This window comes from Schistocerca gregaria, chromosome X (assembly GCF_023897955.1).
Source record: "Schistocerca gregaria isolate iqSchGreg1 chromosome X, iqSchGreg1.2, whole genome shotgun sequence".
Lineage (NCBI taxonomy): Eukaryota > Metazoa > Arthropoda > Insecta > Orthoptera > Acrididae > Schistocerca > Schistocerca gregaria.
This window is the reverse complement of record NC_064931.1, coordinates 830,194,287-830,208,461: the sequence shown is the minus strand read 5'-3', so window position 1 is coordinate 830,208,461 and position 14,175 is coordinate 830,194,287. Positions and strand designations below refer to the sequence as shown.

The window sequence follows — 14,175 nt, the reverse complement described above, 5'->3', positions numbered from 1 at the left end:
TGACAGCAAAGAACACATACATTTCATGAAGCTGTAACCCAGTCAATGAGCTCCACATGCTATTGGGTTTCATTTTGCCTAATCTTTTCATTTTATCTCCAATAGATTTTGCATACCTGTTAGTTTCTGCATTGATGTGTTTTACCATTGATTTAGGGATAAAAAATGAAAAAAAAATATCGAAAGGACTGTTGCTGTCATCCACTTCTGCCACACATCCACTTTCCTCTTTGAATTCACGCAATGAAGGTTGCACGTCCAATATAGTTCACCCTAATTCTGCATCTGAAGATTTTGGAACACTAGAACGCCTTCTCTTGCGTGGTGACTCTCTAGATGGCACTACATTTGAAGTACTGCCTTCAGTATTAGGCACTGCATTATATACTGACGGAGGTGATATTTCGTCTGAAAATGCAATGGACATGTAACCTAAATAGCAGACTTATTACACAAAACAATGTATAACGATGGAAAGTAAAAATAATGTTGCTTTTGTACCTGAGTCTACTTCAGAAGCAAAATCACTGTATTCACTTTCAGAAATGTCCCCTTCGGAACTGAAATCTTCAATGCCTCATTCAAAAGCTTCTCAATCTCAGTATTAGTCAAAAACTTTGACATATTTATATCAAAATGCACTGCAAGTGCAACAAGAAATACATGAAAACTATGGCACCACGTGTCAGTAAAGTGGTTTTGAACAACTGAGGATTGTCCTTAACAATGCCGGAATAGTTTCAGAAATATCCACATGATGGCAACGCCATACAGTGGGCAGATCACAGCACACTGAGCCCGAATACTAGATGTGAGCACAACAAAAACAAAGCAAACGGAGGAAGATGAGTGGAGCTTGGGCATGGGATGCTCACAGCACTCTGGCTTGGGACTAAAAGTGTTAGTCCACAATCCAGTTACGTTAATGTGATCACCTACCAAAAGTTTAAATAACAAACTTTAGCAGCACAGATGTGAAAGACGAGTATCAGTCAGCTTCTGGAAGGTACTGACAGGGGTGTGGAGCCATGTCACTCCAGTGCCATGGCCAGCTGTGCTAGGATTATTGTTGGTTGAGGATCCACAGCATGAACTGTCTGGTCAAAGTGGTCCCAGAGATTTTCAATTGGATTTAAATTTGGGGAGTTTGGTGGAGAGGGAGTATGGTAAACTCTTTCTGGTGCTCTTGCAACCACACAAGTACACAGATAGCTGTGTGAATGTTGCATTATCCTGCCACTGTGACAAGAAAAAAACAAATGCATGTAGGAGTGGACTTGGTTGGGTTGTTGTTGTGTTTTTTGGGGGGGATGAGACCAGACAGTGAGGTCATCGGTCTCATCAGAGTAGCAAAGGAAGAGGAAGGAAGTCGGCCATGCCCTTTCAAAGGAATCATCCCGGCATTTGCCCGGATCGATTTAGGATGGCTGGATGCGGGATTGAACCATTGTCCTCCCGAATCTGAGTCCAGAGTGAACTTCATCCCCAAGGGTAGATGCATACTTATTTTGATCTACTGCACTACCCAGCATGATAGATTAACCAGGGAATGCAACACAAAACATCACCTAGTTAATAACAATCCATTCTCTGGCCTGGTCACTTTCAGCGATTGTTGCAGGGACATACCTGCTAATGGTCATGTGTCTGATGGAGCACAAACATGATTCATATGAAAAGGCCATAGAGTCGTGGTATTGGCAAGAAAATTTCAGCATTCATTGCCACTGAACAGCAGTCAGCATGGGTGCATGAACCAGGCACCTGCTGCAGACATCCACACAAAGCACAATTCATTGAGTGGTCATTGATGAGATGCTGTTGGTAGCCCTTGGTTCATTTGGATTGTCAGTTATTCAACAATTGCACATCTGTTCATCTATGCACATCTCCGCAGCCATCATGCACTGGTCATCTATGGCCTAGTTTTGGATAGTAACATTTTGCCATGCACAGTATTTTTATATACAGTGGCATGCAAACAGTTTACAAATTCATGTGTTTCAGAAATGCTTCCACCCTTGACCTGAAAGCCAATGATCATGCACTTTTGGATGCCAGATAAATCATTCTGATTCCGCATTATAATGACAACTGCACTGTTTTCAGTGTCCTTCAGGATGCTCTATATACCCTCTGCTGGTAGTGCTGCCACCTGCTCTCTATGAGTGGGTACTGCATTTAGATGTCGAACATAGGTGATAGTCCCATTAATGCGAATGGGCAGTGTGTGTTTATTGAATCTCTACACAGAATGCTTAATATCTTTCTGGAAGCCCTGAAGCAGCAAAAGAATATCATCCATATGAAGCTTTTTGTAGACTAGATTGTGTGATATCCTGGTCTGGTGCATACAAAATATTCTAAATGACTGATAAAAATGTCAACAGACACCTGTGATGTTTTACTATCTACTTGCATTAGAAGCTTCATTACATGGCATGGACATGCTCCCTGCTGTAATATATGTTTCCATATATGTGTCTTACTTTATTTTACTTGCCATATATCATTAACCATATCTTCCTTTAACATTTATTACTTCATTTTTTTAATTTTAAAATTATGTATTATATTAACACAATTTAAGCAAAAAGTTTGTTTCCTCACTTAATGTAATAGGCTACACTCATCACTTTCCTCACTGACAAGTCATTTGCCACTGACTGCTATAAAATTACTGTATTTGATTGACCTCTTACTTTTGATATTGTTTGTGTTTCTGAAAATGCAGGTTACTTGTAATCAAACAACAAAATGTCTCAGAAAAAAATTATTAATCAAGCAAATTTCTGATGTAATTGGTTAAATAAACTGCCAAGTATAGCACAAATTTTGGAAGTCCCATCATTTACAGTAAGCGAGTTATGTAATATCTAATAATGTGGTAGGCTACATTTGACATATGACAACTTCTGAGCTTTAAATTAGTGCAACCAGTGTCAATAAGAGCTCAATTTGCAATAAAAGATGTATTAAATTACCTCTAAGTGAATTTCTTTCTTGGCTGAGTTGTACATTGCCTTCAGTTCTCCAGTCTGGAGCGGGAGGTAAGATCTTCTATAACTTACAATATTATTAGTGCTGTATATGGAGTCGCCAGTCCACATCCCACCTTTCATCTTCAGATCGAGGCTGCATCACACATAAAACATGAAACAATTTACAGTGAAAATAATAGAAAATACGTAGCAATAGTTCAATAAAATATCCTCAGTTTTCAAGCCACACCACTTCATCAACTTGAAGAAACATGACTCATAAACTGAGAAGATACGATTCAGGCATGCCATCATGAAATACTCTGTGGTCACAGTACTAATAGTTATGATAGTAATAAATATAAAGTTAATAATACACTAAATGTCATACCTTTTATACCCTGTCTCTTGGAAGCCTTGTTTAGGCAGTTATTTTCCTATTTATAGGACAATAAATACCAGCAATTGGATTTCTTTGAAGTGTAATCACAACTTGTACGATGATGAGGTCAGTTTATCTGGATGTTTTCAATAATAAATATTTAAAAAATTGAAGAAATATTGGTCAAAACTTCTGGTTTCATTACAAAGTCTAATCCAGATGTGTTCTCTTTCTATCCTGTTCTGCATAAGTAGAACAAAATTTATGGTCACTCATGCTGGTGGCAACGCAGAGACCAGTGGAACGAACAGGGGGTTCCTGAGGTCAATGACAGCATGGTTTATGAAGTTAACAGTTACCCAAAAACAAAGCCCATAGTTTAGTGAAGTCATTGTAAGTGTCAGGGAGCAATCCAGATCAAAACATAATAATGTCAATCACTCATCTAATCAATGGCATAAATCACAGAAATTGTAAGGCTAACTGGCAAGTGTTAGACCATGGTATTGATGTGGCTATGGTGGCATCCCATGCAGGAGCAAACTGCAGCCATGTGATATTTACTCCACACTCATGTCAGTGGTTGCAGCATGTTGCACCTGCATTGGTACGCCATGCAGGAGCAAGCTATTACCAGATTATGGAGCCTGAGTATATCTGAGCTGTCTTCCATGTCAATACCGAGGCTGGGTGGTGAATGCATATCATAGTTGGATACTAAATCCCTCTCCACTTCCACTGGCACATTGGGCAGAAAATTGCTTCACCTGTGCCATACTTCATCAAGTAATGGTGGGAGAGGTATTGGAAACCCCACTGAAGGCTTTTGTGGTAGTTACCCCAAATGATGAGCTGGAGTGGGCACTGGACTTCTCTGTAGCAGTCACATCCAATCAATGGGTTCTAGGGCACAGTTTGGTCCTGTCTGCAGAAGACAGAGTGCTCCTGTGGCAGAGATTGGGACAATGGTTTGGCCTCTATGGGCACCATAGTCTAAAAAGCCCCATCTTCTATCAATTGTGCGTTAGGTGTTTCCCAATGTTGGTGGGAGCCAGAAGTGGTCCAGAGGGTGGATGCAGTTCTGACATCACAGGCTCCCATAACTGGCCATTGTCAACCCCCTGTCAATGCCTAACATGAGGGTCAAAGTTCTAGAAGGCGATTTGTCTTTGGTATGGTAGGTCATGCCCAGTTGATGGCTGATGGAAAAGGGTGATGGACGGTGGGGTGGGGAGGGTCGGGGGGCAGGCATCGGGGGGGGGGGGGGGGGGGGATTATGGCTTGTTGCATTTAGAGCTGATTACAAAATCTGACCAGATGCTCCTGGCTGACTGAAACCTCAAACATTTGCCACCTCCTATTGCTAATACTGATGCTTTATGTCCAACTGGAGTGCCAGCCAAATGTGCAAGCCCAGACTTGGGAACCCATGTGGTAACATACCCATTGACATGGGATGTGGACCCGCTGAGTTGTGCACAGTAGGTTGATGAGGGTGCACTGTCTGTTCCCATGTAAAAGTTAGGCTGGACTAAATCCATTTACAGGGGTGGACTGGTAGGTGGCAAGGAGCTGGTGAGTGCTTTCCCAGAGTTGACTATCATCATTGTGTTGAGCATCTGCATTTTAAATATCATGACCATTCATTTGGCTTGTGAAAGGGATGCAGGAAGGAAAGATCTGATGGCCAGGTGATCAGTGTTGTTGGATTTAAAAAACTCCCAAAATGAAGATGCCTAAATTGAGTGCCATTGCCAGAAACCAGGGTGGAAGGAACCCCCTCTATTGTAAGTATGATGGACAGGGCACCAACAGTGGCTGCTGTGGTGGTACCCTTCTGAAACATACATGGAACATTAGGGAGAGCATGTATATCTAGCTACCAAATTGCTCCCAAAACTGGTCTTGTGAAATCAACATGCACTCTTTGCCACAGGTGGTCAGTGAGTGGCCAAGTGTTGAAACACAGTACTGGGGCAGATTGATTTTGGACGAAAGCCAGTCAATTCCAGGTGGTATTTATTATGCAATGTCAACTCAAGGCTATTGTCTCCATTCTGCACATTCCCCAAAGTGCACTGTGGTGAAGCTTCAGTAAGTGGGGGTGGAGTGTGGGAGGAAGTACCATCCGCCATTCAAAATCATCTGTGGCTAACCATATAATCACCATCAGTAACGTTAAGCTGGTTCCATAATGAAAAATATGTGTGCCAAGCCAGGCTGGTGCTCCAGCCATCCCAGCCACACTGTAGTAAATGCCCTTTAGATACGTCAATCAGGGCCTGTTTCTGTTTCTACTTTGTGTGCTGTAATCAGTAATTCATTGGGGGTGTGTCACTAATTTGTGTCTAAGACAGAACATAGTGCTGTATGCCTGTCAAAATCTGCATCTGCACCGCAAGACCAGTGGGAAAGTGCAACTGCATTTGAGTCCCACATGGTGGCCAGTAATGGATCTCATAGGTATACTACTGCAGCCACTACATCATCTTATTGGGAAGTATTGAATGGGGAAATGATAGCAAAATATGGGGCTTGTGACTGGTGATCTGGTGAAAATTAGTACCATAAAGACATACATGAAACTTCTCAATGCCTCTTTGTTATTTTGCAAATACTTCTCTGTGCTGGATTTAATGTTGTAAATGCAAATGTAGAGGGCTATTATGTGGCATCAAAATATTTGTGGTGCAGCACTTTACCAAACCCACAATCTGACACATCAGTCGCAAGCATTAATTGTTGCCTGGTGGAACATTGCTAACCTAGGGGCTGCTCTAAGGCACCTTTTAAGTTGCAAGAACGCTCTCTGGCATGGTTCTGACCACACAAATTTAGCACTTTTTTGTGCACCAGATTAAGCAGATGGGAAATCTGGGTTGTGTTTCACATAATAATTGATTTTGCTCAGGGATGACTGTAGTCCTTTGATGTTTTTAGGAGCTGATAAGTTAGTGACTGTCCACATGACCGTGTGTGGACATGAGTCCTCCTTTACTTAATGTATGTCCTATATACTTTACACTTGGTCCATATAAACTACAGTACATTAGTCTATATGAAATTGCAGACCATGGGCTTGGAGCTACTTAAACAACATCTGCAGATTGTGTAGGTGCTGCCCGTGCATGATCCTGGTAATAAGCAAGCCATCTAAATGATTAAAACAGTTGAGGATACCTTGCATGAGTTGCTCACGTATCTTTAAAATCACACAGGAGCACTGGTGACTCCAAATGTGAGACTATTACTAAAGTACATGACAAATGACATATTGGTCACTAAAACTAGTTTGTCTGATCACCTACTGGCAATTCAGAGTAGGCATATTTGAAAAATAATGGCCACAGCCAATTTTTCCTACAATTCTTCTTGCAGAGGCATCCAAATCAATGTTGGATACTAAATACTCAATTACAATAGTGATAAAAATATGGCACTGAGAATATAATGAACACAATTGGTAGGTAAAAATAATCTACATTAAACATAAATTTTAACCAGCAGCATGAATGGTGTTATTTCATGAATTAGAACTGACAAAGGCTGTGCAAAATTTGAACAATATAAAACAACATCCTGTTGAAGTGGGTATGGCAGTTAATTGACTTAAAATGTACAATTAGCAAGTCAAATAATTTTTTTTAATACATGTAATACATTTATAGAAAAATAATTCATACATCAAACAAAATAACAACTACAGCCTGCTAATTTATATACAGGACTACCATAATTATAAAACTGATCCACTATTCATTTTATAAATTTGAAGGATGTTCTAAGTTTTCCATAAAACTTTTTAAATAGTGATACAATATATTTTATTTCATATGTGGTCTTCTTCCAATATTTTAACATCAGTAATTTTAACTGAGGTGATGCTACAATTTGTAAGCAATGTGATTACAACCGACAAAGAATTATGATGCCTGTTAATGTGTACAGCCAGTGGTAGCTTAAGAATTTCACTGAAGAACCAAAGAAACTGGTACACCTGCCTAATATCATGTAGAGCCGCACAAGCATGCAGAAGTGCTGCAACATGACATGGCATGGATTCAACTAATGTCTGATGCAGTGCTGGAGGGAAATGACACCAGGAATCCTGCAGGGATCCATAAATCTGTAAGAGTACGGGCGGGTAAGGATCTCTTCTGGACAGCACATTGCAAGGCGTCCTAGATATGCTCAATAATTTTCATGTCTGGGAAGTCTGGGGGCCAGTGAAAGTGTTTAAACTGAGAAGAGTGGGGATGTGTGAGGTGTCGCACTGTCCTGCTGGAATTGCTCAAGTCCGTCGGAATGTACAATGGGCATGAATGGATGCAAGTGATCAGACAGAATGCTTACGAACATATCACCTGTCAGAGTCACATGTAAATGTATCAAGGGTCCCATATAACCCCAGCTGCACACACCCCACACCATTTCATTGAATGGTTCACACGCTGACACTTGCTTATGGCCCAGCATTGAAATCTGCAGCGATTTGCGGAAAGGTTGCACTTCTGCCATATTGAACGATTCTCTTTGGCTGTTATTGGTCCCATTCTTGCAGGATCTTTTTCTGACCACAGCAATTTTGAAGATTTGATATTTTACCAGATTCCTGATATTCACAGTACACTTGTGAAATTGTCATATGGGAAAATCCCCACATCATTGTTACCTCAGAGATGCTGTGTCCCATCGCTCATGCACTGCCTATAACTCCATGTTCAAACTCACTTAAATCTTGATAACCTGCTATTGTAGCAGCAGTAACCAAGCTAACAACTGTACCAGACACTTGCTGTCTCATATAAGTGTTGCTGACCACAGTGCAAGTGTTGCTGACCACAGTGCCGTATTCTACCTATTTATATATCTCCGTATTTGATTATCCATGCCTATACTAAAATGTAGACTTTCACAGCCGGAAATATCATGTCCATTATAATTACCTGGGCTGTTATGGCATGGTCGGTTGATGAATTCTGTGTCAATTCCCAACGTTTCTTCACTGAGGCTTTATGGATTGCCCAAAATTCATAAAGAAAATGTGCCATTAAGACCGATACTAAGTCCCATTGGTTCGCCCACCTACTCATTAGCCAAGTTTTTGACTACACTGTTAAAACCACATGTGGGCCGTTCGGGCTCTTATATAAAGAATTCCACACATTTCATCAACAGATTGAATGGCATAGTGGTCCAGCCGGAGGACATATTGGTCAGTTTCGATGTGGTATCGCTGTTTACCATGGTTCCACTTAATGATGTGGAATGAACAGTTTTAAGAGCAAATGGATGGTGTGGCTATGGGAAGCCCCCTAAGTCCCGTAATTGCAAACTTCTTTATGGAGAAATTCAAAGAACAGGCCTTTGCCAGCAAAAAACCAAATGTATGGTACCGATAGGTGGATGACACATTTGTGCTGTGGAGACATGGCAGGGAGTAACTAAGCTGGTTCCACAAACATCTGAATAGTATAAACTTGAGAATTCAGTTTACAATGGACGAGGAGGTAGACGGAAAATCACATTTCCTCGGTGTGCTTGTTTTTAGAAACGAAAATGGTAGTTTGGGCCACTCAGTATACTGCAAACCCATGCACATGGACCATTATTTGCACCGGGATTCAAACCACCACCCACAACATAATTAGGGTGTTATCAAGACGTTAGTGGAGAGAGCTAGAAATATCTGTCAGTGTGACAGAACCAGTGTTTGGGCTTCCAGGAACAATGTAGGGTCTACAGCTCTGAACCTAACATATCATCTTCTGTATTTACCCAATAATACCTCATAATGCCAGAAGACAACTAACATAAGTGAATAATAACCTAGATAACACAATACAAAGTTCTCTCAATGAGCTTATAGCAGCACAGAATGGAAAAAACAAGTGCAGGAAAGATGTTCCACCATTTTAAATAAAACTGGTGCAGGTACCAGCAATGGATCATGGTAATAGGAATTTTATCCTCAGGAACCATCTTGATCCTTGTCCTTGCTTGTAAAACCTATGTCCATCAGTCAATTAGATACTAACCCAGTTGGTCATTCTTAAGTTTTGAATAAATGTGGATGTGCCAGTTGCCATATGTTGTGTAACAGAGTGTACAGGGAAGAAGAACCGTCAATGTAGAAAGTGTAAATAAGGATATTAGAGAAGAATCGTCATAGTAGCAGGGGAAAAATGTAGACATAGCAGCAGTCTGAAAGTCAGTGCACTGAATTCTTCTACAGGGGAATGAAGCATTGTGGCATCAACCACAGACCAGACTTCTCATGTAGGGCATGCTGATGGGCCAATTGAGAAATAATACTGCTAAAATATTAGTGGTGTAGTACACTGCAATACAGCAGCCTGCCACAGCAGTCGTCTGGTACACAACTGTCATGGCGCAATGTTGCACATCTGTAGCCAACTATGAGACAGGTGAGGGTCTCATGTAATGAAATACTTGTCTGGAGCAACTATAAATGCTCACTGCTCAGTGATTACCAGCACTTGTACTTGAATTGGTTCCTGGGCTTCTGTCTTAGCTGGCACTTTGACAGTCTCCACACCAGCTGATGGTGCAATTTGAGGCTGAGAAGCTTCAAATTTGCCTAACAGTACCTTCAGCTAACCACTAACTATGAGTTGTATGAGTGGCTAGTTACATATGATGGTCCCGACTCTTGAGCTGGTACCATCAAGTGTTAGTCACCTCCACGGTCTTATCCTCTGACACTCAGATTGACCCTGGTGGTCCTGGATTTAGAACAAGTGAATGTGCTCCTAACCAACAGTTGGAGGCTGCCAGGAAGCCAGCATAAGCATACCAACAGATAGGCTGATGCCATCCTTGCATCAGTAAGGCCACCCACAAGCTGCTGTTATTCTGCTGCAGTGGAAACCCACAGCCTAGCACACAGGGTAGTTATGCTGAGGTAGTAGGTCACTGCCTTCATGACCACACAAACTGCTAGGATGCTGTCAAGGACCTCTTATATGGAAGTAATGCTGAAGAAATGAGTATATTCACTCTGCTGTATTCCATCCACTCATCTACAGTAAAAAGTATTCCATTTATCACACTATTATCTACACTGATCAGCCAGAATACTATGACCACCAACCTACTACCGATATAAAATCATTTAGGCAAGAGCAGTGCCACCTGGTGAGGAATGACTGCTACTCGGACATAGACATGGTGCATCTAGTAACAGTGAGTGTGCTGTCCATCTGTAGAATGAGGAATGCACACACTCCATCTGTGTTTTACTGAGGACAGATTTTGATGGCCTAGAGGTTTGCCACAAGCAGTGAAATCCTAATTTTCAACAAGCAACTGTATCTCTGTCAGTACCTGCAATTATGTGTAAAATGTCTGTACCTAGCCACATGTCAATTAACATCTCAATGTTGTAGTCTGGTCCAAGTGTTCATGGAGAGAAAGTGTTATTTAATGTCCTGTCATCATTGTGGTCATTAGAGATGGAGCACAGGCTCAGATTATGTAAAGATTGAGAAGCAAATTGGCCTCACTTTTTTCAATTTAACGATCCCAGCATTTGTCTAGAGCAACAAAGGGGGTGACAGAAATCCTCAATCTGCACGTCTGGGTGGGGATTTTAAATTTTATCCTCCCAAATGTGAGTACAATGAGCTAACCACTGTATCATCTCACTTGGCAGTAGCATTCAATACAATTACATCATGTAATAATGTGTCTGAAGGTTTGTGGTTGGCAATCATCACTATAACATGTTTGTGTAAAATGTTCACAGTAAGAATCCACTCAGTTAACATCTCTTTTGCAAAGTGAATGCAAAAGTCAGTCCTATGCTACATGTGTTTGTGACTCTCTATATGAATTGTCTTAGGAACTGTGATGTATGGAAGATTAACGAGTAAGAAGCAAGAATGTCTCATACAGCATATCTTACCAATAATAAAGTTCACAAAGTGTATTAGCTGGCCTGGTATTTGAGAAATATAAAAATAAGTGTAAAGCAAACTGGTCACTACCCACATGTGATTTAATCAAAATAAATGTGCCAATAAGTCAACTTTAATTCAATTGTGTTTTGTTTGTTATTTATAAACTTACTTAAAAACCCAATTAATTTTTAGCAAGAAACTAATAGTTACTTAATGTGCTACAAGGGATAAGCCATCTACAACCAATTTAGTAATATTAGATGCAGAAGTTATACTCTACCTATTAAAGGCAAGTATTACAGCTAGTTTACAGAAAATGTCTCAATGCAAATGCACTAATGTAAAGAAAGCTTTCGTTAAACATATATAAACTACAAATCACCACTATGTTTACTTTCATCTAGAAGACAAACAAAATACAGGTATACCTTGTATCAGGATGGCTAGTCATCAGCTCAAACCCATAATTCCTTCTTTTCTTGTCTGAGTTATTTAATAACCTGCCAGATACTGAAAACTTTTTCTCTGGATCTGTAGAATATTCAAGGTCCATGTTAACATTCATAATGTCTATTTCATTACTCAGGTAGTGACCATTCAGAGTAACATCCTACAAAAAGAAACAAAAATTGATTATATAGTGTCACACAAATAATTAGACAGTTAAAGTTTAAAATTATGAATGCTTTTATTTCAAAGATTAGTAATAATAACATGTATAGTAAATACTGCTAGACACATGAAAATTGTGGAAGATAAATATCATTAATTATGACACAGTATTGGTGTTAATTTAGTCCCCAACAAAACTTCAGGAAATTTTCATGTGTTGAAAACTGGGATACAGTCACATAGAGAGAAGGGCTGTTGATAAAATATCAATATATTGATATTTTTTCCAGGAAAAATACTTGAAGAAATATAACACCAGTTGCATTAAAAAAACTATTTTTTATGCAACCAGTGTGCAATTCTTCACATCAGAATCCTTCAAGAACAGTTGCTGAAAATGGTGAACACAAATCTAAAAGAAAAGATTGGTCTTTGCTGTGGATGGAGATGTGTCAGGGCAAATGCTGACGTAATTGGCGCTCAGCACTACCAACACAAACTGCAACATTTAACTTTACCATGCAATTTTTACAGTATAACTGCTAGTTCACTGGTGTTTGCAGAAGTAAAAAATAGAGAAGTCAACATGAAGTGTTCCGAACAAATCAGATAAGTGACGAAAGTGAATGACAGAGCCATTGGACACCTTTTATTCTGCCGCTTACATGCAGTTACCATGTGTGGCTTTGCCAAGTGTGAATGTGTATTGTGTTTCTTTCAATTCTTGCCCTAATGGGGGGGGGGGGGGGGGGGGGGGGACAAGCAGGCTGCTTGTTTACAGACTATCTAATAATAAACCAATACTTAAATGTACAGCTCTTATAGTGGCAGTTATTTTTTAATGTGCAATCAATATTTTTATAAGCATTGATATTTTTTCAGTGATATATTGATAGTTTATTTTGATATATCATGAGTGACAACAGTTCTAATAGAAAGTATCTTATAACTCCAGTGGACTTATCAATGAATTACAAGTGGTGAAGTGGTGAACAACACAGCACCTCTGGCCAGAAAGTCAAATGGGCCCATCAACCAACCGCTTTAAGACCAAATGGTAGCGGGCCCAGCTCACTTCTGTTTTGTTAGCGATTAATGTATTAATAACAACTCTGTGGATCACCATTTATTGTTTGAACTTAACTGTCTTATGACTGGGGCTGCTTGGGATCAGAATATACTGCTGTCTACCTATAGCTATTAATTTCTACTCCAGCAAACTGTGAGACATTTCAGCTGAGTGACTAATTTCAGCCTTGCCAATGAGTGGTTTTCATCACCATAATTTATGTTGTGCTACTACTAATTGTTTTCAGGTGTAGTCCTGGCAAATTTACAAGATTAGTGACTATTACAAACTTTGTGTCATTTGTGTTTTATTTCAATGTGCTTTACATAGTTTTAATAAATGACTTATGTGACCTAAATTATTGATTACAAAATAGTATATCAATATTATAACATAATTTTCTGACATAATACTGCAATCAGACTATCTGGAACATGGATCACATTACAGATATATTTTACAGAATATTAACCAGAAAAAGTAAGTTTAATGGGATATTCACTGTTTACAAGAAGTTCATTTGAAAATAAATAAATGAATAGTAAGGTGAAATATGCTACAATAAGTATTTGGAGAAGCAGTAGATGCACCTCAGTGTCAGTGGAATTGCCAAAGACCCATCTGACTAACAGCCACTGAATTCATTATCAATTAGTGATAGTAGTTAACATCTAAAATTTTTGTTCAGGTAGATCATAATAATACATTTAATTTTCACAGCCCGAATAGCATTGTGTTCCAAGTGTAGAATTTACTTGATGGTAATTTTATTGACTCATTTGAGTGAAAATATCTGTGATGGTATGCTGTAGTTAATGATGGCAACAGCTGTGATCTTTCTGAACTCTGAAAGGAAGAAGTTCCTGCATGAACTTTCATTTTAAAGAGTTTGGGATCCACCATCCTCAAAAATAATTAATTATGAAAGAGAGAGTAATGATTTACTTGAGTAAATAAGACTTTTAACTGAATCATAGTTTCGTTTCCACTGCAGTACAATTACAAAATAAGCCATAGTAGAATTCACAAAGGCGATACTTGACAATCTTGACACACATGAGTGTGTCACAGGTATATGTTTAGATCTCACTAACGCTTTTTATACTGTTGACCATAACATTCTACTAAATAAGTTAGAGGCATTAGGAATAAGAGGGTAGCTTATGAGTGGTTCTGATGATGTTTTGCAGATATGGTACAAAGAGTAGA

The 14,175-nt window shown here is 39.5% G+C and overlaps 1 protein-coding gene across 1 annotated transcript in view; it reads right to left on the bottom strand.

Moving 5' to 3' along the window:
- Positions 1-14,175, bottom strand: part of LOC126299332 (uncharacterized) — a 793,355-nt gene that overhangs the window by 221,943 nt on the left and 557,237 nt on the right. The window contains exons 51-52 of the mRNA XM_049991162.1: positions 11,714-11,895; positions 2,985-3,135 (exon numbers count right to left, since the gene is read on the bottom strand). Of these exons, the coding sequence (XP_049847119.1) occupies positions 2,985-3,135; positions 11,714-11,895 (333 nt within the window). The remainder of the gene's footprint in view (positions 1-2,984; positions 3,136-11,713; positions 11,896-14,175) is intronic.